The following is a 25,913-nucleotide window of genomic DNA, read 5'->3' as shown; positions in this document are numbered from 1 at the left end:
GGATGGATGGATGGATGGATGGATGGATGGATGGATGGATGGATGGATGGATGGATGGATGGATGGATGGGGGATCCTCCTGCTTTTCCACAACCAGCGCAAAGCTCCCTCTCCTCTCCCGCCCCGGGTTCGTGCTGTCTGACGCCGGGGTGCGGAGGGGCCGGAGGTGCTGAGCCGCTCCTCTTGTTCTCCGCAGCCGCGGCCGCTGAGGTGCAGCTCCAGCCCGAGGTGGTGGTGCCGCGCTGGGCAGCCCCGGGTGGCTCCGGCAGCCCCAAGGTAGGTCGCGCCCAGCGCTTGGTTTCTGCTTTGTTTGCAGCCCTACCTTTCCGGGGCAGGGGGGATGTCGCGGGTAGCACAGCACCTGGCGATGCGCGTTTCGGGTTTGTGAAGCTGCGAGGATGAGCCAGGAGCTGCCACAGCTCCTCCAGATCGCAGGAAAGGCTGTGTGAGCTGGCTGGCACTTCTGGGAACTGCTTTCACCCTGCCCTCCGCCATGCCTTAAAGCCTCGGTCTGTAGCTACCTGATCGATGTCTGTGAAAGGGGAGCGGGGCCATGCAATCAGTGGCATTTAGGGATAGAAGAATCTGCTGTAGGAGAAGATAAGCCCAGAAAGCCACCTGTGTCCTGGGCTGCATCAAAATAACTGTGACCAGCAGGTCAAGGGACAGGATTCTGACCCTCTACTCTGGTCAGGTGAGACCCCACCTGCAGTGCTGTGTCTGGGATCCCCAGCACAGGAAGGACATAGACCTGTTGGAGCCAGGCCAGGGTTGGGCAGTGAAGATGCTCCAAGAACTGGAACACCTCTCCTATGAAGACAGACTCAGAGAGTTGGGGTTGTTCGTCCTGGAGAAGTCTCTGCAAAGACCTTGTCACACCTTTCAGCACCTGAAAGAGCTGCAAGAGAGCTGGAAAGGGACATTTTACAAGGGTATGGAGTGACAGAACAAGGGAGAATGGCTTTAAACTGAAAAAGGACAGGTTTAAATTAGATATTTGGAAGAAATTTTTGACTGTGAGGGTGGCGAGGCCCTGGCACAGGTTGCCCAGAGAAGCTGTGGATGCACTGTCCCTGGATGTGTGCAAGGCCAGGTTGGATGGGGCTTGGAGCCATCTTTCCTAGTGGAAGGTGTTCCAGCCCAATGGCATGGGGATGGAACAAGATGATCTTTAGGGTCCCTTCCAACCCAAACCATTCTCTGGTTCTGGGAATCCCAGCTGTGAGGGTGCTTTGCGAGGTAAGAAAAGCCAGCCAGCAGCTCAGGTGGGTTTAGCTGTGTCTCTGTTAATACACATCTCACCCCTGCTGCTGTTACATGGATGAATGAAGTGATGTGTCAATCGTCTCCAGACTCTGACAATCACTGAGGTCCTGACAACATCAAACACAAAACACAGTTCAGCCTTCCCAGGCTTTGTGTTGTTGCAATCAAGAAGTAATTGCAGTTGTGTGATTAAGTAAAAAAGGGAACTCCAGAGTATGTTTTTTACATTGTGAACCAAAAAAAGGGAAGCTACAGCATTATGGAGACATGCCATTTTTCTTGAATGTAGTGGTGTTATTTGGGAATTTATTAATGGGTCTTTTCCATATGATGAGACTTTCTAAAAGTTATTATTGTGTCCTCTTACACACAAAAAACTCTACAATGACTCTCTCGTGATCTTAATTCTTTTTAAAATGCCCTTGCAATGCTGCCTGCAAGTTTTGGTTCTGTTATTGATAGTGATGCAAATACATCTGGAGAGCATTTCCCCTTATACAAATTTGCTGGGTCTCAGGGGTCACACTTGGTTTGTTTCAGGCAAGTTCCTGTTGGCTCTGAAATGAGTGTTAGCAAAGCTTATATACAGCTGGGATATTTCATTTACACAGCAATTGACGGACTCTGAGGCAGTGGGATTACTGAAGGAGAAGGGAGGGAGACATTAGTAGTAATGATATTTGCACAACCTTTGTGAAGAGACTTTTGTGGTGATGGAGACCCTCAGCTATGGGTGAGGCAACCTCCAGTGCTGTCATGTTAGTGAGTGAAACAGACCTAGCCTGAGATGAACTGAGCACCTGTGACTCGGTAAATGGAACTGTGCCTCTTGCAATTATCCTTTCTTGTATATCCTAAATGTATTAACTTGTTTTGCATCATCTGCGTGGGCCTGATGCCACATCCTGGAAACTGAAGGGAGGATGAGCAAAACCCAGAATATGAGCAGGGAGCTGATGAAAAGAGATATTTGTATTTGATGAAATGGCAAGTGAGCATATCTCTGGGCTGACAGAACACCCCATTCAGCCAGCCTTGCCTTCTTTCACTTTCAGTGTTCTGTTCTGCTAAGTCTCCTCCAACACTGATTTAGAAAACTCCATGGCTTAATAATTTCACCAGCCCTCATGATTTTTTTTTTCTTCCAGCTGAAAAAAGTGCATTGTTATATTAATATGAGTTATTTATCTTCTGGGGAATTTGTTCATCCAGTTTCTTTACCAGAAAACATTCAGACTTGGAAATCCCAAGCTGACTTTACGCAGTGGTTCTACTTTGAGGGAGGTAAAACTGCAGACCTCAGAGCCTCTTCCAGTTGCTCCTCTCAAAATCTTAGTCTGTGCTTTAAGTCTCTGGAATGATTTGGGTTTTTTAAATGTTGGGGTTAGTGTATACATTTGCCCTTGCACTAAGAAACTGGGGTGGATTCTGTTCAAACCAGCAGGCCTTGGGGAGGCAGCTGTCCTCTGTCCTGCTGTGGAGCTGCAGGCACGTTGCAAACCAGGGCTGTGGCGTGTGCTTGAACACACTAGAAAGCTGCTGTCATGGTTTCCTGGGACTAAAACAACAACAGCTGTGAAATACTGTCTGTGCAGTGGCTGGAGTCTGAAGGCATCCAAGGGTCCCCGTTGCCTGCCTTTTACTGGCACTTTCTGCGAGTAAAGGAACGATGTGAAAATCTCTGGAAGAGGCGCGATTCCTCGCATCCTGAAATAGGCTCCTAAAAATGTCTTTCTGCTGTGACAACAAAGGAAGCTTTGGTTAACTAGCTCAGATATTTGACTCTTCAGCCTCTGGGGCAAGCTGGGATGTCCTATGATATGGTGCTGAGCACAGTCTACAGGAGAGGGGGGTGCAGGGAGCCCTTCCCATCCAACCTCCAAGCACTCCAGCACCAGGATTTGCTGCCTCATCTGAGCACATTATTCTCCTGAGACACCAGGAGGTGTCTCTAGCTCAGGTGCAGCATCCCAGCAGATGCCTGTACCGCTTCCTGGCTCTGCATAGCTGTGCTGTGGGATGCAGCAGCGTGCCTGGAGCTGGGAGCCACCGTGGCACATCCCTTCCCTTCCCCATCACTCCAGGTCTGAAGTAGGAGGAAGGCAAGGGGTGCTTTAAGGTCAGCTGCAATTCCCAGGGGAGCAGTTTGTATTTGTGGGTGTGTTCATAACTATGATGTGTGAGTAACAGGCAGCCTCTCTCTTGCACACAGCATCCACTCCGAGCTGAAGTTACAGTAAAGGCAGAAGGCCAGGAGCTCGTCTTGGAACTGGAGAAAAATAGGTAAGTGTGCTTGTGCCTCACACTGTGATCCCACTTAAATTATGAATAAGGATTACAGTGAGATCAACAGGAAAACCTCCACTGACTTCAACAGGGTTTTGATAAAGACAGGATGAGGAAGTCCTTCTCTGGATTTCAAGGTTATTCTGAGTCCCCTCAGATGTTAATCATCCAAGCAGCACACTATAGCAGAGCTTTGTCAGCAAAAAACCAGATGGTGACCTGGCCCTCAGTGTGTAAACTTACTTTTGCATCATAATTCTTCCTACATTAACTGGAAAATGTTGCTGATATGGAACTCCCTATTTACCAAATGGCTCAGTGCTTTAGTCAGTGTGACTCTAATGAGGATTTCATTTGCTGTGATCCAAAGAGGTCCTGCTCTGCTTCCTAGGAGAAATTATCTGACAGTTTCAATTCCATTAGTGCCCTTCATGCTAAACTCGACTGAAAAATTGGTTTTGCATTAAGTGAAATGCAGCCTCCTCTCAGGCATGTGAGAGCAATGCTGTGTGCTGTCGCAGGGTGTGACGTAGATTGAATTCAGAAGCTGCAGGAGATTAAGGTAGGGAGAAGGATTCTGGTCTGGAGGCCACTCCAGAGCCCCTCTGCCCTGTGAGTACTTTAGTTTCCAGTGGTGGAATAGCAGCTGGGAATTTAGCTGCAAGAAGCTCGTCTTTGCTCAGCAGTCCACTTGCACTGTTAGTGTTTATTTTTAAATGGGTATGAAAAATCATCTATGGAAATACAACCAGATGTCTTCTAGAATCTGTAGGAATAATAACCTGGGACTAATGACCTTGGTTATATTTTGAATGTATTTTATGGACATCCCAACCACAGAGATTGGGGACTCAGCTTTCCTCCTGAAAGAGTGAAGTGTCAGAAGATCTTATTAGTTTTGATGGCAGGGCATAAACCTAAATGATATTCAGGGTGTTTTGGGGGAAAACCAGATTTTTTTTTGTCACTGTCTGCAGTAAAGCCTGGAATGTGATGGCTGATAGAAGGCATGTACCTCCCACGAGGTGTTCTCTGTAAAAAGCCACGAAAGCTGCTGAGAGTTCCAGTGCTGCAAAAACTGAATGCTTTTCATGGGCAGTCATGCACCTGTGTAGAACTAAACAGAAACAGCTCTAAATTCTGTGTGTTTGAGCAGGTTTCAGCAGGGAAAATAAGACCAGGCACCATAAGCACTGCTAAGTCAGTCCTGTCTGGAGAAATTGCTGCTGCTGATGACAGTGGTACCATGCCAGGTCTGAGCTGAGCCGGGAGGCAGCACAGCCACTGATGCTGCTGGGAGTCTCCTTCCAGGACTGTCAGGTCTTGCTGATTCTGCAGTTGCTATGCAAAAGTGAATGTTTCTGGCACAGCTGAAGCTGGCCAGAGAAAGGATCCTTGCTGGGTTGATGCATTTGTGCTCCAAGCACCATGATGTAAGCTCCAGGTGCCTCGCAGGAGCAGTGCTGTGCTATTTCCAGCACAGAAAAACCCATTGCTGGTGTTAGTAAACAGAGTTATAATAATAGAAGGTTTCTATTGTGTTTGTTTCCTGAAATGCATTTTCATTCATTGAGATGTATACACACAGGCTTGGAAATGGGTGCACACACTTCCACTGCAGGATGGATCTCCTTTACTGGTGCTGATGAAACACAGCACCTGGTTCGGAGATTTTTAATTTTTGTTTTCTGTGGAAAATGCAGGTGATTCACAGAGAGCAGTGCTTCATGTGGGAGTCTTGCCCGGCCTCAAGTCCTTGCTCAAGAAAGGTGATGGTACAACCCCCAAAATGCAATTAGTGGAAAGGTTCCACTTTTCAGAGACTTGTGAAAGTGCTGAAGTAGTTTTGGCACTTAAATTAGGAATTAAAAGAGGAATGATGAAGGCCCTGGGAGCCCTGTGTATTTATCAGCATCCACAGAGCACTTTTTAGAGTGCTCTTTTAGAAGAGGCAAACCTCTTCTCCTTGTTGAAGAGAGAGGCAGAGCCCAGCCTGGCCCCTCACATTCCCAGCCTGGCATTGCTCCACAGCACCCAAGAGCTTATCACTGCTCTTGCTTATCTTACAGGGGAGGCTGAGGTTCTGGCTGAGGTTTGGGCTCCTGAGTAGCTGCAGCATCCAGGACTTCTTCTGTTGCCCGAGCAGCAGGAGAGAAAGGGAAGTCTCCCGAGTGGGAAGTGTCCCTTCAAAGCTGTCCAAAGCCTGTAAGCTCCAGGTTTTGGATTCACATGAAAGTGGGTGTAAGAGAACTGCAACTTCAGGGAAGGTACTTGAGGCTTTTTAAATTCAAATAAGCCTCAAAGTACTGGGTCATTTAATTGCTCCAATTTAGAGGAGCCTTTGGGAACCAGCTTTGCTGCTGAGGTTGGTGCTGTGCTCCCCCTCTGTCCCTGGGCTCAGCGCAGGGATGTGAGTGCACTCGCCTGGCCCACGTTTTACTCTTGTATCCACATCCCAGACTCCCATCGTTCAAGGAAAGCATGAAATGATTGGCATAATTTGGGTTTGGTTGGGATATGATTTATCCAAAACTAGAGAGCAGATGTGCCGGGCCTCTGAAACTGCTTCAGGTGATGGTCTTGGTGGATTAGGCAGCCTCATCACACATTCCCCACTCTCTTTATGGAGAGACAACTGATAAAATTGCTTTGAAAAGTGGGGAAGTGTTATGATCTGTACTTTGTTAGGGATGCACTAGCTTTGGAAGAAACACTCCAGTTTCAATATGTGGAAGAAATGTACACACCATTCAATTTCATATTCCATGTGAAAAGGACATTGTGTTCATCCACAGAGGTGAAACACAGAATTTATTGCATATCTTGCTTCAGAGCTGGGCCCAACCCCGTGTTTTGTAATAAGCTCATCACACATCTGCATTTGGGCTTCATATATTTGTGAATACAGTTATTGCATTAGCAGTTAACATAATATTGCATTATTTCCTGTTCAGAAGTTTGATAAGAAGTCAGAAGCATGCTGGAGTTTCAAGCAGAGTTCATGACACATTAACATTTCAGAATAATGATAAATATATCCCTCAAACGATTCAGGCTTGTTTTAAACGACTCAAAACCATGTCCTGCAGCTGTGGGATTGGAAAGCTCAAAGCTGCACAAACAACAAATATATGGAGAGTTGCCTATAAAGCAGCTTTAAATTTGGCTGGGGCTTAGGAGCGGAAGAATCTGAGTTGCAAACCTTGGATGAAAAGTGACTTTTTTTTAAAAGGCATTTGCATTTGTTAATAAAAAGCAGCTTTGAGCCAAGCAGGGTGAGGCTGAGAGCCTCTCAATGTGTGTGGCAGCACTGCCTGGTGTGAGTCTCTTCTTAGTGGAGAGCTCCCATTTCCACAGCAGAAACCTGCATGGAATTTGTCTTCTCACCTCAGTGAAGGAAAGGGAGCAAAAAGACCTCTCCTCTCCTCTCCTCTCCTCTCCTCTCCTCTCCTCTCCTCTCCTCTCCTCTCCTCTCCTCTCCTCTCCTCTCCTCTCCTCTCCTCTCCTCTCCTCTCCTCTCAGCTGCCAAGGGTAGTGGAGGCTGCTCCAGGGGGTGTCCCTGGGACAGCCTGGGGCTGTTTGTTTCGGCTCCTTATTCTGGCCACTGCAGTGGGTGGCAGAGCCCCAGGGGAGATGTGCAGCAGCTGGCTGAGGACACAGCAAAGGAGGTCCAGAGCTCATGTGGTCTGACCTGTGGAGCCATCAGAAAGTTGTTTTCAGGCCACTCTGACAGGGAGCAGTATCACTGGGTAGGTGACAGGCAGTCCTGCCCTGCCTGGTGCTCTCAGTGGTGCAGTAAAAGATCTGTGTGTCACTTGTATTTCAGTGTTTCCTGCTTTTGCACATTTCCAGGACCTCTCCTACCAACTGAGTGAGGAAGTTGCTGCCTGTTTCTGAGCAGGAAGGATATATGAGATTATTCCACTGATGGGCTACACATCATCAGTGTCTAATGGGCTTCCTTCATGGGCAGGGGTTAAGGGTCATGCAAAGGAGGGAAACTGAGTTTATCCTGCTCTACTGTCTCTTGGAATCATCAGAAAAACAGGGGTGGGACCTGGAAAGCCACAGCTGCTTTTCAGCCTCCTGATTCCCTTGGGATATTCAGTGATTCCTCTGTGTGGGGCAGAGAGGAAGAGACCAGGAAATGAAGCCTTTTAAATCCTCTGTGCACTGACTCATTATTTTATTTCCTTTTTCCTCCCTGGGCAACCTTTGTGGTTCCTATTGGTAAGCCAAGGGTCTATGTGACAGATCTCGCTTGGGTAACATAATTTACACAGTGAATGTCACGGATGGTGTTGGTGGGAGAAGGGGATGGAGAGTCTTTAGTCTGTGATGCTTTCCCAGGCCTTACAAATGGCTTGTTTGGTTCCACCTCAATAGATGGGAAGCCACTTTTTCCTTCCAAACTGCTGTGTTTACACAATAAATATGTTCTTAGCAAAAGCTCTAGAGGAAGGGAGCTTAAGAGCTCCAGGACTCATCTGGATGGAACTCACCAAGAAAAAAAAATTGGATTTCATTGGTTTTATGAAGTGCCAGGTTTTGACTGCAATATTCCAGAGGCTTGAAATCTCCCATTTCCCACTAGTGGTGGATATGGAAAGCAGGCCTGCCTGCTTGTGTTGTCATGAGTCATGTGTTGGTGGTGTTCAAGATGGGGCCACTTCAGGTTTTGATAATAAATTCTGGCTTTAGGGAATATTTAAGTGACTGAGAGGCAAGAGTTCACATTCCCCTTCTTACCCTACTTGGATCCTGTTGAGAGGCAATGGAGTGGGACCACAAATTGTAGATGGAAATCTGATGTCTCAGGTTTCTTGGGAAAATCAATTCCCTCCACCCCCAGATGCTGGCAGCCTGGCTGGACAGATTTATTGTGATTTGAGGAAAGGGACAGGGAAAGACATGTAAGAGTCTGCAGGCTTCACTTTTCTTGGTCCCATGACTGAAAAATCAATGTCAATGTTTCTCGTGAGAGCTTCATGGACGATTTGGCTTTTGTTTTTTGGGAGGAAATAAAAACCATGTCCATCTCCTAGATACTGCTGTTTGTTTCTAAATTGGAAGCTGTCCATCTAGACTAGCCCCTCTGTAAAATGAATCCAAGCAAGGCTGCTGATGGGACCAAATTATTAAAAGTCCTTCTTGCTCTAATTAGCAAGAGTGTCAGGATGCTGCTGGGGCACTCTGGGTGCCTGTGGGTGATCCCAGGCTGGTGCAACTGAATGTGTTCATGGCAGTCCCCTGGGATGGAGGGACCTGAGCTCCTCTTAGACTTGTGCTAGCAAGTGATGTTTTACAGGCAAAACTGTTCCTATTATCAGGAAAATAGGGGTGAGGTTCTGTAGAGCAGCTGGGAAATGTGCACTCCCCCAAGAGGACATAGTCATGCAGGGTCCCAACTTTCCTTCTGCTGTTTTTGGGAGTGTTTGGGTGTGCTGTGCATCCCCTCTTCCCCCAGCTGCTTCTCTGCTCCTCAGCAGTGGCCAGAAGAACTGAAATCCACATCCTTTCCCCATCCCCAAGTGCCACAGGGGCAGCTGCCTGCCGAGAGAGCTGGGTTTGCACCGTGCCTTCAGCCTGCCTCTCCTGTTGAGAGCCATCTCAGTTCATGAGTGAGGTATGTGACCTCCCTGGCACGGCATCCCAGCAGAGCCAGGCTGCTCTGTGCTGTCAGCTCTGCATGCAGGGCCCTTCCAGGGAGCAGAACAGGAAGGAGGGCTTTGTGTCAAACAATGATATCATTGACAGGCTGGAGCAGGACCAGGACTGCTCCACGACAGCCATCAGCAGGAACCGGCTCAGGCCATCTGTACATTATGGCACCGAGCCACTCTCCCTTCGTTTGGCTTCCTCACTTGTATTTAACCCGGCTCCCAAGGCTTTCTGGGGAACAAATCCTACCAAGAGCAGGCTATTCCACCCTGAGCTTGGAGGCTGAGCTGGATCTTGGGGAATGACTGACCTTGCTGAAAGCTGGTCCCTGTTGAAAAGGTGTGAGGCCTCTCTAGAACATCCCAAGTGCTCGTGTGCAGCTTTCCCTGGCCTCAAACCGGCTGCAGCTGCTATTGAGCTTTAGCAAAGGAGGGTACTCCCATCCCAAACCAGCTTTTTCTCTGACTTCATCAATTCTTCATGCTGATAACTCCTCTAATGAGACGCTCTGTGCTGCCTTTTAGGAAGATGATGTGTGCTAGCGATCTGCCAGCTGCCTGACTGGATCTCAGAAGCCTTTGAGTGATGTTATTTTGCATCCAGACTTTTGCAGCTTCAGTGTGAGGTGCTGGAGAAGTGGTCACTGAGGCATGTAATGTAACTGAGAAGAAAGAATCACATTGTGCTGCTTTTTCCAGATTTTCCTTCTCCAGCACAGAGGTGAACTCTGTGTTCCTCTGGAAATGGTGATGTACTTCTATCAGTGCTTTGCAGGGCTGAGCTCCCCTGGAATCAGCTGTTTAGCCAGGCAGGGATGTTGTCCTGAAATGATGGCAGATAAGGTTTTGGGGTATGGGTGTCTCTCTGCTGTTTATCCAGCAACTGGTACACATGGAAAAGAGAGTCAAGACTGGCTGACAACTCTGGTGCACTCTTGGTGGCAAGGTTTGTTTGCTGTTTATTTACAGTTTGGTGGAAAGCTTGGTGCTTGCTAAAGAAGTGAGTTGGGCTGGGAATGAAATTTTACAGGCTCAAAATAAGACACCAAGGGTGTTGCAAGACGTCCTTTTTTATTTCCTCTTTCCTCACTGCCCACCACACCCTGTGCAATCCCCTGTGAGAGCCCTTTCTGGCAGCGCTGCAAGAGCCCCAGGGCCCCCCTGCATTAAGGCTGGGTACTGTCTTCAAAATAGGACTGTTTCATGCTCAGAGCAAGAAACTGGACTTTTCTTAGGGACCCTGTGGTGTAGAGTAAGAGTCAACTGGTGGAGAGACGCTTGGCAGTTGTAACATGGAGATGCCACAGGCTCTCAGCTCAGCAGCTGTGTAAGTGTCCCTAAAAATTCAGACAGAGCTCCTTAATCCACTCTAGAAGGGGCTGTAGCCTGAGTGTGCAAGTAGGAAGGGACATGCACACCCCCTGTGCTGTGTGGCCTCATCCTGTGCCCTGGAACCTGGGCTCTGGTGCTCAGCACCGGGGCTGGGCAGGAGTCACAGCTCTGAGGAGCCTCATGGGCGATGCTGAAGGGGAGATCAAGTGGCTATTCATAGCTAATGCTTTCCAAGAATAAAGGAGCGGGAGGAAAACACAAGCGTGCTTGTTTGGGAATGAAACAAGCAGGCTGTGCGAAGCCTCAGCTACTGGAAACCCACGGGCTGGTGCCCGGTTTAACAGCACAGGGCAGATCACACTGCTTTACTGTCTGCCCTGACACAGACCAGATACCTGCCAGAGCATTGCTCAAGGCAATTTCCTGCGAGTTGATGCAATCTGTTGATTAAATATTTGTTTCTTGCACCCTTGCTGAGCAAGATGCTGCAGTCAGGGAGATGAAGGGAATTATGTTCTGTGGGATGTTGCTTATCTTGGGTTTACAGACCTGGGACAGCTGAACACAGCAACCTTGCCTTCGGGTCGCTGACAGCATTTAGTGATAAAAACACATCAGAAAGAGACAAAATGAGCTTTTCTGGGCTATGCTGAACTTTAAAAGTGGAGATAAAAGCTGCTGTTTTCCTGACATCAGATGCTATCAAATGCAACAGTGGCACAGTTGTTTGTGGTTAAGCTGTGGGTACTTGTTCAGCTGTCTGAGCCTTTGGATGCCAGGTGGGTGAAGCACTTTCAAACACTGATAAAAGGTTTCGTTTCATGTTGTTTTGATGTAATTTAATTAGATATCACAGGCACCCAGTCCCTTTTTTAAACAGAGATGCTTTCAAGGTTGGTAAGATCTGACTGCCAGGTACCAAAAGCCAAGGCAGATGGAAAAATCTTTGTGTTTGCTTGTGATACAGCTTTTTTCATCCAGCTTAAAGAAATCAGGCAAAGAATAGAAGGAAACATTTTTTTTCTTTCTTTCTAGCAGTTTAGTTCTAAAACCTGGTGCATGACATGCTTTAAACAGGGATGCAAAGGGATCGAGCTGCAGCTGCATCTGACAACACACTGCCCAGGATGTGTGTGGCCTCCTCATGGATGGCAACTGTGGCACTTTGGTGGCCTGACAGCGCTGTGGGGTTGCTGCAGGATTGTGTTTCATCACTAGGGTATGTTCTGTGATCCTTCTCCAAATTTTTGCAAGTCGAACTCTTGTTTTTAAAAACTGCTTTAAGCCTACATTATATGGCTGCTGAGATGGACACAGGATATGACCTTCTTGGTTTGGCCTGGATTTTGACTTGCTGTACTTTTTTACATCACTGTTTAGCAAATGCAGATGTTTAAAAAGAAGGAGAAGGCTGTTTCCTCTGGAACAAAATCAAAATGCTTTCTATTCAGTGCACAGGAGCTCCTTTTATAGACTTTTGGTCTGATCCTGGGTTGAAGACAGGGAGAATATTGTGTACATGGGGATGACATGAACAAATTCAAATTGGGGAATCAGCATTTTCCTATAACAAAGATGTGAACCGGCTTCTGGGCAGCAGTTGAAATGCAGATGCAGATTGGTTTATGACTGTACTCAGAAATGGGCAGTGGAGACAGTCTGGGTTTGAGCTGAGGACTCACACCAGCGCCCAGATGTGTCCTGAACTGGCCTGTGCAGTGTTTGCTAGGCTGGACTTGGTGCTTTGAATCTAATCCCAGTATATCTGGGGCATAACTTGGCAACAGAAAGAAAACTGCACAGAGACTTGTACCCATTAAGGGTCAGTGATGAGGCTGGGATACGGGGTCTTTAAAAGCCCTCATGTAAAAATTGAGTTGTTCACTTGCAGCTGTTGGAATTGGATCTTGGTGCCTAATTAAACTCAGGGACAGGCTCTCTGTGATTGTTTTAATTTAATAAATGGCTTGAAAGAGCACTTAGATGGCTTGTGGGGCCCTCCCGGGAGCGGATATGCTCCAGGAGAAGTGCTCAGCTCCTGCCAGGGCAGTGGAGAGATAGATGTGGCAAGGTCAGCTGTGCTCCCACCTTCTGACCCTCTGCCATCACAGTGTGCTCTGCACAGGCAGCAGAGCCCGTGGTGATGCTCCTGCCATGGATCCCATGGCTCCTGGGCCACCAGGAGCTGCCACTGCTCCTGGAACAAGTGCCTGGCAGGAGGGGCATGCTGAGAGCAGAGTGCAGAGATAGAGCACAGCTGGTGTCCTATGAATCCCTGTCTCTCACCTGCCCTCTCGGGGTGTTGCAGTTGGTTTCACACTAAGGGTAGAAAACACTGACTGCCCCAAATCCACAACAGCGGTTCACAGCAGCAGGGATATTTACACTGACTTCAGAAAGAGCTGGATCTAGCTGGTTTTCCAGCACCCCTAAAAAAAGAACTCCAGATAAAAATAAAGGTCTTACCATCTTTATTTTTTAATTTACTTTTTTTTCACCCCCTCCACTGTGTCTGCAGAAACCTCTTTGCACCAGGCTACATCGAGACCCACTACAGCCAGACTGGCCAAGCCCAGAGCACCCCCCTGACCCACACGGTGAGTGCCAAGATCAGACTTGGAGAAGCAGGTGAACATCTTCCTACGGAGCCTTTTTATTTGAGGGCACAGATCCCTACAGCTTTAAGCTAAAGGCGAGGGAAGTCCAGCTTTCTGATCTGCAATGTTCCAGTGGGAAAGCTGCTCCATCCCCCAAAAATGGTAAAAACATCTTTCTGTTTTGCCCAAGCTCTGTTATGAGAGCCAAGGTCAGCCGCCAGCATTGCTCCCCTCTCTCTGGGTGCTGGGGAATTGTTTATTCCTCACACTGCTCACCCCTTGCTTTTAGTTTTGCCACCAGGTTCCCCATGCCGGGCACCTTCCCAGCCTTTGGGAAAAGCAGCCCCTATAAGCTCCTGTTCAGTAAAAACCCATAAATTACTGATCTCACGCAGGCTTGGCTGGCTGTGCTGCAGCAGCACAAAGATATGCATTGGTCACAAAGCAAAAATAAGAGATAAAATCCCCATGAGATCATCTTTCCTACTGCTGCCCCGGGGTGAGGGGAAGGGATGTAATGAATATGTTGGCGTTTCTGCCCCAAAGCCTCCTTGTCCCAGCCAGAGGCTGCCTTTGTCTCAGCAGCAGCCCTGAGACGGGGGCTTCCCCACTGCCCACGGTATCACCCTCTCTAGGGCTGAAGCCACATCCCTTGGGGCCTGACCCAGGGCCAGCTGCCATCGATGGGCAGCTCCTGTTACAGGCAGAAAGCTTTGGGTCGGCCCTAAAGCTGCAGCCATCCGAGTCGTTTCCTTGGGGATTCAAAGCTCTCCGTTTTTACTGGCAACAAGGAGCTGCTTGATGCTCTGGCACAGGCAGCGCATGGCAGCTGAAAGGCCAAATTTCGCTGCAGAGTCACAGAGATTTAGCGGTGATAATCAGCTGCCAAATGCAGCGGAAAGGGAACAATTACCGGAGTGCCGGCAGCGCTCGCACGGGACTCAGCGACGCCTAAAAATAGCACATGTCCCACGTCCATCCCAAATCTGCACCGCCAACCCTGCCTCCCTCTGCCTTCCAGGACCACTGCTTTTACCACGGGGTCGTGCGGGGCTGGGAGCACTCCAGCGTCACGCTCAGCACATGCCGGGGGCTGCGGTGAGTGCCTGGAGATGCGCGAATCTGGGAATGCCTCTGGGAATGCCTCTGGGAATGCCTCTGCTCCCGTGCTGCCACCCGAGCTCTGCTCCCAGCAGCCTGTGGATAGACCTGCTCTCAAAGGCACCCAGCCTGGGCATAAAAAGGGGCATGTTAGGGAAAAGGCAGAAACTGGGGAATCGTTAGTAGCCGTGGCCTCCTAAGCAGCCCTGTTCCCCTTCTGGGACGCTGTGTGCTGGCAGTGTGGACTGGGGCTATGAGTGAGTTTAACTCAAGAGTCCACTGAAGCAAAAGACTCTTGTTAGAGGCTCAGGGCTGCATCTGTCACAGACAGGGACAGGACTCACCACGTTCCAGCCCAACGCTCTGCACTAGTGCAGAAACCTTCTCCCAGTCTCTCACAGCTGGCAATTTGTGTGTGTTTTGGGGCAAAGTCTTCAAGTCTGAGCTCTCTCCTGGGTTGTCAGCCTTGTCTGCTTTCTCCCCAGGTGGTGCCAGGGCTGTGTGTGTGAAACCTTTACTTTGAGAGTAATGGGGTCTTTGGCTGGAAAAGGGGGTCTGTATCCTCAGCCAGGACTAAATGAAGCAGTTTGTGGTGACCAAGGAGCTGCATTCATTTACACCAGCTCAGAGTTTGTTTCCAAAACATCACACGGGCTTTATTGACATTAGTGGTCATCTGCTCTGGAGCCTGATGGGACTGGCTCCAGCCAGGAAACAGCCCCTGCCAAAGCAAACCTGAGACATCTTAGTGAGTGTAGCCAAAGGGCCCAGTGAGATAAACAGGACAGTGCAGCCACCTGTAGCTTGCAATAAATACTCCAAAAGCAAAAGCAGTCGCAGGTGTGCCATGCTTCTGCCAGCCTGTGTTTTCCTAGGCCCTGCCTTCCAACTCCAGAGGGACAGAGATGTTCAGTGTGCCTGTGCAGAGCCTTCCTGCACCCCTGAGCCATCACTGTCTGCTGGCAACTCCTTGTTACCTTTTCTAACTGCTGGGGAGGCACAGGAGATGAGCACACGTGGCTGTTCTCACTCTGAGCCTGCATGGCATGGGTGGTGCCCATCAAGCCACACATCTTCTAGAGGGCATCACACACGGATTTCCAGCTCTGCTGCCTGTAAGATGCTCATTGAGAAAACCAGGACCATCTGGTTATGTGCATGACCCAGAGAGAACTCTGTTTTTCCTGTTGACAAACAAAGTCTTCACATTTTTCAGGTCCGTTCTGTTAAAGGCACATTTCTTCTATCGGTTGAAAAGCTTACATTGCCCCTAAAAGAAAAGCATGTTAAACTTCTCAAGTTGCAGCACATGCTCCAATAGCCCCTCAATGTCTGAGGCCCACTGAATGGATTTTAATATATGGAAGCTCAGGGATTTCCCCCTCTGAACTCAAAATATCCCCACCCTTTTTATTAATGAACTGACTGGCCTGGTAAGGATAAGTGTCTTGCCAGAGTCAGATGGGAGCTCAGCAGCAGCAGAAGGATTTGTCTCCAGTTGCTGTGTTAGTAATTAACTTTCCCTTTTATTGCTTCCCGTTTCAACAGAGGACTCATCGTATTGAGCAGCAATTCCAGCTATGTCTTGGAGCCAGCTCCCAACAGCCCAGACCAGCACTTGATTTACAGGGTGGACAACCTGAGGTTGAAGAGAGGAGCCTGTGCCTACCAGGGCACTGGGGATGCAGCTGAAGATTGGCTCAGGGACTTTACAACTGGGATGAAAGCACCAGGCCAGAGGGTGAGCGGGGCTCAGCCTGGGTCTGTGCATGATGCTCCAAATATCCCACCTGTTCCCAGCCCTGCTGTTCTCTAGGAGCACAGCTCAGAAAGTGAAATAAAGGAGAATATTTAAGGGGGTTTGTAACAAGCTGATTGTGAAATAGTGGCTCCAGCAGAGAAATAAATGAGTGTTGGGGACTGTGGTGGGCTGTAGCTGTTCCTACATTCGATATAGGAACAAAAGGTGAGTGGAGGACAGGCATGTGGGCACTTGCTGTAGCTATACTGACCTTGGTTGCTCTAAATCAATCACATTTGGAGGTCCCTGTGTGTGATGGGGTGGGGTGAATGGCCAGTGAGAAACAAACTGGGAAAAATGGCCTGTAAAAATGTTTTGTGAAGAGTTTCTTGGGGAATATTGGGGGAATAACCCAATAACCTGTGTGGCTGCTGCTGCAGGTGAAACGGGACACTCTGCAGGCCACGAAGTACGTGGAGCTCCTGCTCGTGGCTGATTATGCTGAGGTAAGAAATGGGATTGTATTCATACCTGCAGAGCACTGGGCACAGAGCATCTCACCTGCAGCATCTCCTGGGGCAGGGAGAGCTGTGTCTTGGTCTCTTGTCCTGGCAGCCACTGTTGGCCAAGGGAGAGATACAGGTTGTGATTTGGGTGAGGGCTGAAGGTAGCAAGGTAGCAGTGTTCAGTCCTAATTATGGCTGGGAGAGTCTGCCTTCAGAACAGGGAAATTTGGGGGTTTCCAGGAGTGATGTGCTTCTAACTGCAGTACACTTAATCTCTAGAGAAGATAACTGTGATTATGCTCTGCTCTGAGCTGGTAGCAGATATATAAATAGACATTTTTAAGTCTCCAGATCACAGAATAGGTCTGGAAGAAGCTGACTGAAGCCAGCAATCCCTCCCCCATCCCCAGCCTGGACAGCAGGCCAGACACACTGACAGTGCAAACCACACAGTGTTTTACTGATTGTTTAATCTCCAGCACAGACGGGAGCCAGGCTGGTCCTATCCATGATTTACAACTTGAAACTCCAGTAGGGAAAACCACATAGTGCTCTGGGCTATAATTTATTCTGAACAAAACTAAAGAGGCAGAACCTATTTTGGTTTCTCTGTTAGGCAGCAGGACACCAGGGATACTGAGATACACATAATACCCAGGAACTGCCATATGTTGTTCACCGTTTGATCAGACAAACTGGGACAGAGCCTCACGGTGCTGTTGTTAACTGCCCTTTCTTTGCTCTGTCCCTCATTAGAAGAAAAGCCCCAGGTTTTGTCATCTGTTAAACAAAAATCTGAACATTTTGCCACTTTAACCCTTTGAACCAACCAGTTTGCTAAAATTAACTCATTCATTGCCAGATGGTTTAAATAGGCAAATTGGTTGGATGAGTGAGATGTGATGAGAGCTCCAGCAGCCTTGACCTCAGACATGAAGTCCTGTTATCACACATTTTACCTGGCACATTTGCCAGTTCTTTGCCAGCCCCTGGCTCTGGGGGCACCGATAAGTTTGGGTTGCTCCACTGTGCCACCACTTGAATAGCATCACTGCCATGGGGTGCCAGGGATGAATTCTGAATATACACGTACAGGTGGGCTTCTAATCAGATGTGCAGTGCAGGGAGACTTCACTTCATAATACCCTTCTTATTTCCAGAATAATGTGGCTTGTTTTAACACATTTCAGCTCTTTGTAGTTGCCTTTGTGCTGCCTGACATGTTCATTTTGTTCAGTTTCAGAAACATCGCTTCAGCATCGAAGCAACAAAGCTTAAATTAGTGGAGGCTGCTAATTACGTAGATAAGGTGAGATTGGGGGTGTGTGGAAGGACGAAAGCAAGGCCCAGATCATGAAATATGAGAATTAGTTGGGCCAGAGGAAGGCTGGCTTTTTGGGGGAGAGAATAATGTTTTGGCAGTTCTCCCCAGTGAGTTGAGGAGAGCACCTGCCAAACAATTGTGTTGTTGCAAATCCAGAACAGGGTGGGGGGATCTCCATTCCTTGCTTTGGAGCCAGCACGAGCATCTTGTGTTTTACTACATCTCTGTAAAAACTGTAACCTAAGTAATGCTCTTTGAGAAGGGACTGAGGTATTCACTTGAAAAGGTAGAAAACCTGGGGAGTGGAGCTGGAAGGAGCCGTCTGAAGTCATCCCTGCAGTGGTACCTAGTGCTGCTGAAGTAAAAGTTCCTGCTTTTCAGATCTACTCCCTTTCTGCTCCCCTTGAACTCCTTCCACCACTCCCTTCACCCTGCTACCTATGAATGCTTCTGTTTGTACTTGACATGGGCAGAAGGTTACTCCCTTACTGTTTTCAGGAATTTTAACATAACAGAAGATGAAACATGATGTCAGTCTCCAGTCTTTGTTTCTCTAGATTATGTCTTTCTCATTTTCAAAAATGAAAGTTCAACGTCTCTATTTCAGCTGAGTTTAGGTTTGTGGTGGTTGCACACTTCTGTCTGCAGGGCTCAGCACCAAGCTGAAATGCATTTCCAGAGGGAGCATCTGCTCTGGACACGTGGATCTCTAGTAGCAATTAGCAGGATATATGCAAGATTTAAAACACAGTAAAATAACTTCATGGTGCTTATTTTATCATCTCTTTTCTTTTCTGTACCTTAGTTTTACAGGGCCTTAAATATCCGGATTGCCTTGGTGGGGCTGGAGATCTGGAATTACGGGAATAAATGTGATGTAACAGAGAATCCCTACTCCACCCTCAAGTCCTTTCTGGCCTGGAGTAGCAAAGAGAGGCTGCACAGAAAACATGATAATGCCCAACTAATCACGTAAGCTCATTCCTCCTGTTTCTGGCAAGTGGCTTGGGTGGGTGGGAAATCAGTTTGTACCATGATGTCCTTCCGAGATTCAAAGTGGCTTTGTGGAAAGCATTCATTCCTAACCCATCCCACTGACACACAGAGCCCTGGTGCTGGGACCCAGCTGGGGATGGCCTGTGGCTGGTGGCCCACTGATCTCGTCAGGGCCAGTAGCCTGGCTGGCAATGCAGATGGCATTGGAAGAAAAATTTGCAGCAGTTCTCAGATCCCCTTACCTCTTCCATGGAAACTCATCCACCAGGATGAGTAGGAGGACCTGTAGGACTGAAATGCAGAGATACTATGCCTTTTCCCTTGTTTTCTTTGGTTGGGTTTTTTTTTCCCCTTAACATTACTGTATTTCCTCTCCACCTGGTCATGTCCTGAGCACAATTTCCAGGGCTCCCATTTCAGAGATGCTGTCAGGGTGGTGTAGCATTCCAGCTCAGAGGCAGGAGCAGAGCATGGCTGCACCTCAGAGGTGTTGCCTACTACTCTCTTAAGTCCCTGAATCCCAAGCTGGCAAATATCAGGCTTATGGTAAATTAAGTATTCACAAACAAAACTCAACCAAGGATCCAGATATAGTCTTTTCTGTGCTTGTTGCAAAGCTCAGCAGGAGCACTTTTTGGAACCAAGCCATTATAAGAAATAGGATTGTCTGGCTGGCCCATAAAGCAGAGCAGCAGTCCAAGATAAACAGACCTTAAGGCTTTGTAGCTCTGCTATGATGTCCTGTGCTGGAAGATATTATAAAGGCAATGTGTCCCCCTGACACTGTGTAAGACGCTGTGCACTGCAGGGTGCATTTCTCTGCCTGCCTTCCCGAGTGCCTCAGTGCCATTTCATGCTCTTTCTGGGTTGATTTTAGGGGTGTGCCCTTCAAAGGTACCACGGTAGGCTTGGCTCCCGTGATGGCCATGTGCTCTGATTTCCAGTCAGGAGGAGTAAACATGGTAAGTAATTGCCAGTACCTAATATAAAGTTTCTTGCCAGCAGTGAATACCTAGGATAGAGGCGTCCTAAAGCCCAGGAAGAAAATACTTCCTGTGAAGTTCTCCACTCACCTGCTTATAGGCAGGAATGCCTTCATAGATGTTTTCTACATGTACTAATGAGAAATGCCACTCACCCCATTGACTCAGAGGCGCACAGGTAAAATGCTGACGTGCCTCTTTGACCTTGCACAGGATCACTCTGATAATGCCATTGGTGTTGCTGCTACCATTGCTCACGAGATGGGACACAACTTTGGCATGAATCACGATTCTGCTGGCTGCTGTACCACCCCTGCAGCAGATGGGGGCTGCATCATGGCTTCTGCAACTGGGTGAGTTCCTCTTGCATGGGCTCAGGGAGGAATGCGAAGTGCTTTGTTACAAGAGCCTTGGTGGAGTAAGAACCAGAAATGTAGAGTGAAAGTGGGTTCGTTGCTGCCTGCTGGAGTCAGTGTTTATAGAGAAAATATTGCTGGACAAACCCTGGGGCATGGAGCAGTAGCAATTTCCTAATTCCCAAGGAACTGATTCTTGCCTGAGACTGGCTCTAGGTAATTTAGAAGTGGAGCTCTGAACTATCTGGCAAGAGGAAAATTCTCCTGTTCCCTTTTCTAAAAAATACTGCTTGGTTTCTGAGAGCCTGTGTTTAACAGGAAAGAAGTCTTTGAGAGAAAGGGGAAGCAAGAGTGGCTCTAGAAGCCCATAGGAATTAAAAATCTCATTTTGGATGAGGAAACATAACAATTTCTACAATTCAGTCACGAAATATGCCAGATGAATGCCTTCACTTAAAGCCACATTCACCATTTTCTCCAGCCTTCCTCTGTTTGAACAGATTTTTTTCTTTCATAGACATCTTCTTTTATATGCATCATTTCCTCCAAGGAAAGCCATTTGGGTGAGAAATGAAAGCATAGTGGCATGCAAGTAGAGCACACAACATCCACACACATGCACAGCCACACATGGAGTGCACAGGCATTGTAGCAACAGAAATTAATAATTCATGTCACAAAAAATATTCACATTCTTCAAAATGAGGTGGTAGATAGGAAAAATTAAACATTATTTTTAGCAGGTAGGCTCACAGGCTGAGTGCTGGACTCTTAGGCTTGTTTAAGCAGTTAGGAATAAGCCACAGCTCCAATATTGAGGAGGTAAGGAGAGCCATGCTTGTCAGCAACTACAGTCAAATGTAACTCAACATATTTTGGTTCTATAAAGTTTATTTTGTAAGGCAATTATATTACTAAACAACCTTGCAGTGCAGTCTCACCTTGTCTTCAAGGGTAATGCAGGCACAGGAAATCACAATCTGGTTTAGCACATCTCCAGGGATTTCAGGGAGAGACCTGTGTCCTTTGGCACTTGTCAGGATTTGCATGTGCTCCTTTTTGTTTCTCTAAACCATTGCCCAGATCTGTATTCCTGTTTTTCTACCCTGTCTATATTCAGGCACCCATTCCCCAAGGTGTTCAACCAGTGCAACAGACAAGAGCTGGAGAAGTATCTGCAGTCTGGTGGAGGGATGTGTCTCTCCAATATGCCAGATACCAAAAGAATGTATGGTGGAGGGAAATGTGGAAATGGCTACTTGGAAGAGGGGGAGGAGTGTGACTGTGGAGAGGTGGAGGTAACAATTGTTCAGGTCCAACTATTTGGGGTGTAGTGGGACACAGTGTTTTTATTATGTGTTTTGCAAATACAGTTATGTGATCTGTAATCAGCTTTTCGTTGTGCAGGAGACAAAAATATCTTCCCTGTATGTAAATGTAAATCAAGGTTCTAAAATATTACATCTGACTTCACAGCGTGTAGCACAATCCATCCCAGAACTCAGGGATGGTGTGGCCCAGGGCTGAACAGAGGTGATTTAAACTTCCTTTAAGAAGGAGATGAAAAAGTGATTTTAGGTCACAGAATCACAGATCCATTTAGGTTGGAAAAGACCTCCAAGAGTGAGTCCAACCTGTGTCCCATCACCAGCTTGCCAACCAGCCCAGAGCACTCAGTGCCATGTCCAGATGTTTCTTGACCACCTCCAGAGATGAGGACTCCACCACCTCCCTGGGCAGCCTATCCCATGCTTAACAACCCTTCAGTGAAGAAATTCTTCCTGATAGCCAGGAAGAATTTTTCCAAATGTTGCAGTTTCATATAAAAGTTCACTTTACAAGGATGGGGCTTCTCTTAGCGCTGCATCTCACTTCTCCATATCCATCCTTTGACTCATTAAAAAAATGGAGCTGGGACCAGCAGCCCAGACTCTCTGGATGTGATGAGCACAACCAGTTGTATCCCATCAGTCCATCAGAGGCTGGATGTGCAGTGCTGGAATTCAGCTCGTGCTGGGTACCATGAGCATAACGTGGAAGGGGGGGTGTTACTTTGTGTGTGATCCATCGTGTGTGGGAACAGATCAGGGCCAGCCTCAGATCTGCCCTCTGAGCTCTGCTGCATCTCTTTGTCTTCCAGGAGTGCAGGAACCCCTGCTGTGACCCCAGGACCTGCTCCCTGAAACCTGGTGCTGAATGTGCCCATGGCAGCTGCTGCCATCAGTGCAAGGTGGGACCTCCGGGTTTTCCTAAGAGGAGAGGGAATAAATGGGGTGGAAGTGTGAGGATAAAACTGGTGGGGGAAGGGGAGAAAACACAGCCAAATGTTTAACTCCTCACCTGGCTTGATTTTTTTAGGTGCAACAGCTATGAGTATAATCAAACTAGTGGGGTCCTTTCTTCTGGCTGATTAATTTGACTCCTGTGATAGCTTAAAATGAGCTGTGAATGTTGCTGGAATGAAGTGGTGCTGCCTCTCTTAAACACTGAGGGATGGGAAGAATCAGAGCTGATATTTCTCTCCATTGGCTCCACAAGAAATCTAGACAGAGCTCTTGGAGCAAACACTTCCTCCAGGGACTAGGCTGGATGCTGTGTTTGCTCTGAACCCTCTTTTCTGTGGTGCAGCTGAATTCCTTTAGCTCAGGTGTTTGCTGAAGAACTGCTGGCAAAGAGTATGATTTTGAATCTCAGCTTTCCTTATAGCAACTGGTTAATATGTGTTTCTGATTTTGGAGCCAATGATCTCAAATTTGCCAACAAATTAACTCAAAAACAAACATAGGCAAACGTTTCTCTTAAGCTCATCTTTATGTTTGCACATTGACTGTGTGCTCTTACTGACCTATCCTGAGCATGTGGAAAACTATTTCCAGGAAACCCACCTGGACTCATTTGGAACAACCTCCCAGATGTAACTGTGAATGCCCTTTGTTCTCCATCTGTTTGGTGGACAGGAGAAGAACGAACTGAGTAAACTCATAAGCAAGGGAGACATAAGTTATGCATTAGGAAAATGTCTCCAGCAGAAATGACAGGGAAACACAGAAACAAACTTCCCAACCAGGGAGGGGTTTGAGAACAGATTACACAAACATCTGTCAGAAATGGTTCAGGTAAATTGGATCCTACCCTAGGGTAGAGCGAGATGGATCAGTGACCCCATGAGGTCTGGCAACCTTACATTCTGTGCATGATCTCATTGCTACCTGGGGAAGGGATCCAGTTGTTAATTTTATTCTACACAGTTCACCCTGTTAATGAAGTCCCAGAGGCACTTCAGACCTCAAAAAACCTTAGACAAGGAGGATGAAGTGGCAGACGCAAGATTCTGTCTTATCTACAGACAGACGTGCAGACATGAAACCACAGAGGAGCCAAGCAGTAATTCTGGGGCTTTCCCACTGTCTCTTTTTAGCTGATGTCTCCAGGAACTCTCTGCAGGGAGAGGTCAGGGCTCTGTGACCTCCCAGAACATTGCACTGGCGAGTCCCCGTTCTGCCCCCTCAACTCTTACCAGATCGATGGGGCTCCCTGCGACGGAGGAAGGGCCTATTGCTACAGTGGCATGTGCCTCACCTACAGGGACCAGTGTGTGCAGCTGTGGGGGCCTGGTAAGGACTCTGCCTGCAGCAAAAAAATGCTGTCCTTTGAACCAGCCAATGTGATGTGGCACCCTGCTGTTCCTCACCCTGGGCAAGGCTGGAGTACCTTCCACACCTGCTATCAGTAGCAGAGTCTGAGGACCCTCTTCTCCTGCCTTACTCACTTGGAGGAGGCAGAAAAAAATTTCTCATGCTCCAACCATTCCAGGAAAAGGACAAATGAGTGGTGGGCATGGGGTGAGGTGAAGCAGCCACATGAGTCTCTCCCACACAGGAGCACAGCCAGCACCAGACGCCTGCTTTGAGAAGGTCAATGCTGCTGGAGACATCTACGGGAACTGCGGGAAGGACATCTACGGGAATTACAGGAAGTGCGAGACGAGGTACAAAGCAGAGTGGCAGCCCAGAGTTGCTCCTTGGAGAAGATGTTTTTATATATTACAAAATTATGGGCCAGGAGATAAAACTGATCCGTGCATTGGTTCACGCCCTCCCTCTGCCTCCTGGGAAACCAGCTGCATCCTTGTAGGACTTAGAGCCCTTACAGCTGAAGCTTCCAGCTCACCATTTCCCTGCCTTTTGCATTTCCAAACATCTAGTTGATATTCTTCCAAAGCAACAGAAGGGGGGATTTTTTTAATCTCTGAGTTAAATGTAGCTTTCTAACTGAGACAAAAATTTCTTGGTCTTACCTCTGACTTCGTTGAGGTTGGCCATCCATGGGGACATCCCCCATCCCTGGGGACTGTGAGATGGTACCATCAGTATCCATCAGACACTGTTGCTTGGGATAGTTCTTAGGAGGTGCCTGCTCATTTAACAATGACTCAACACTGCTGCTTTAATTCACATTTAGAGCTCATGTCTGCAAAACATCCAGCAAGCCAGGAATAATCACTTTAGCCTTTCCTTTGAAATCAGAGATGCTAAATGTGGGAAGATCCAGTGCCAGAGCTCTGCTTTCAAACCCCTGCAGCCCAATGCAGTGCCCATAGACACCACTGTGAACATGCAGCGCTGCCGGGGGACCCACGTGTACAGATCCGACAGTGAGGAGAAGGAGATGCTGGATCCTGGCTTGGTATTGACAGGAACAAAGTGTGGGAGCCATCATGTAGGTACAGTTCTGCCTGGAGTGGCTTGGGGGAGCTTCAGGGTATCACTTTTCCACCCAGAATGTGCTTTGTGGTTATCAAGCCATTAATTTTTCATGTCTAATGCCTTTCTAGGAGATTTTTGTATTTGTTAGAAAAACAATCTCTTAGAGGCTTCAGAGAAGCAATGGAAGGACACACACCAAAGGCTTTATGTCTTTGCCAGATGAAGTTCAGGGCCAGTGCTAAATCTGGGATTTGCTAGTTGGTTGAAGCTGTCTTGCTTAAAGGTGAGACACAATTGGAAATCAAGACATGTGAGAGCTCCTTCAAGGACTTGCCACGTGGGCATGGCCAAGCTATTGCCAGCTGAGCTCTCACTCCTCTCTGATTCATGTTGACTGGGATTTAGGGTGGTGATTAACTGTTTGCTTGGGAACCAGGTTAACTTAATTTCCTGTAATTCTGCCCAGGTAATTAATTAGTTGTGTTTCCAAGGTGTCTGGGACCTGCAAGTCACAAAATACCACAAGGCAGTAACATGGTACATAACTCAGAGAGCTAACACTGAGTTTTTGGATCCTTTCTGTGCAGGTTTGCTTTGAGGGGCGCTGCCAGAACGTGTCCATCATCTTTGATGCTGAAAGCTGTAGCAAGAAGTGCCATGGGCATGGAGTAAGTGTCTTCTTTTCCATCTCCACTCCAGGCTGAAGCAGGATGGGCTTCCATTCTTCTGTGGCTGCTTGTTCAGCTCAGTTCTGATACCTTGCTTAGGTTTGTTCTGGACTTTGGCTTCTCGGTTATTAATTTGCACATTTCTTTCCTATTTGATGCATTTTCTGGTCCATGAGTGTCCCTTTGACACAGGATTTAAGGAGGTCCGCTGGAGGGATATGAATTGCAATAAATGAAAAACAAGGAGTAATCTTGAAGAAAAACCTTCTGGGCCCAGTTTAGATTGAATAAAAAGTATCAGACTTACTAAAGAAAAAAGAGTGAAAAGTAACATTTAGAGCAGTTTATCCCAAATTGCTCTCCAGTGCCCCCAGGGGATGGAAAGAAAAGA

At 47.7% G+C, this 25,913-nt stretch overlaps 1 protein-coding gene across 1 annotated transcript in view; it reads left to right on the top strand.

Annotated features, from left to right (window-relative positions):
- The window catches only part of LOC121657826 (disintegrin and metalloproteinase domain-containing protein 19-like), a 32,631-nt gene that overhangs the window by 266 nt on the left and 6,452 nt on the right, over positions 1-25,913 (top strand). The window contains exons 2-17 of the mRNA XM_042013960.1: positions 197-276; positions 3,479-3,549; positions 13,063-13,141; positions 14,163-14,239; positions 15,791-15,983; positions 16,424-16,489; positions 17,727-17,798; positions 18,619-18,785; positions 19,687-19,771; positions 20,006-20,145; positions 21,269-21,446; positions 22,289-22,378; positions 23,567-23,762; positions 24,028-24,136; positions 24,675-24,867; positions 25,442-25,522. Coding sequence (XP_041869894.1) covers positions 197-276; positions 3,479-3,549; positions 13,063-13,141; positions 14,163-14,239; positions 15,791-15,983; positions 16,424-16,489; positions 17,727-17,798; positions 18,619-18,785; positions 19,687-19,771; positions 20,006-20,145; positions 21,269-21,446; positions 22,289-22,378; positions 23,567-23,762; positions 24,028-24,136; positions 24,675-24,867; positions 25,442-25,522 — 1,877 coding nt within the window. The remainder of the gene's footprint in view (positions 1-196; positions 277-3,478; positions 3,550-13,062; positions 13,142-14,162; positions 14,240-15,790; positions 15,984-16,423; positions 16,490-17,726; positions 17,799-18,618; positions 18,786-19,686; positions 19,772-20,005; positions 20,146-21,268; positions 21,447-22,288; positions 22,379-23,566; positions 23,763-24,027; positions 24,137-24,674; positions 24,868-25,441; positions 25,523-25,913) is intronic.

The sequence above is a fragment of the Corvus kubaryi genome, unplaced genomic scaffold (genome assembly GCF_017639235.1).
Source record: "Corvus kubaryi isolate FWS band 111438036 unplaced genomic scaffold, C.kubaryi_AGA036_p1.0 split1-37374, whole genome shotgun sequence".
NCBI classification, from domain to species: domain Eukaryota; kingdom Metazoa; phylum Chordata; class Aves; order Passeriformes; family Corvidae; genus Corvus; species Corvus kubaryi.
The sequence above is the reverse complement of the archived record's forward strand: the minus strand, read 5'-3'. Positions and strand labels throughout refer to the sequence as shown.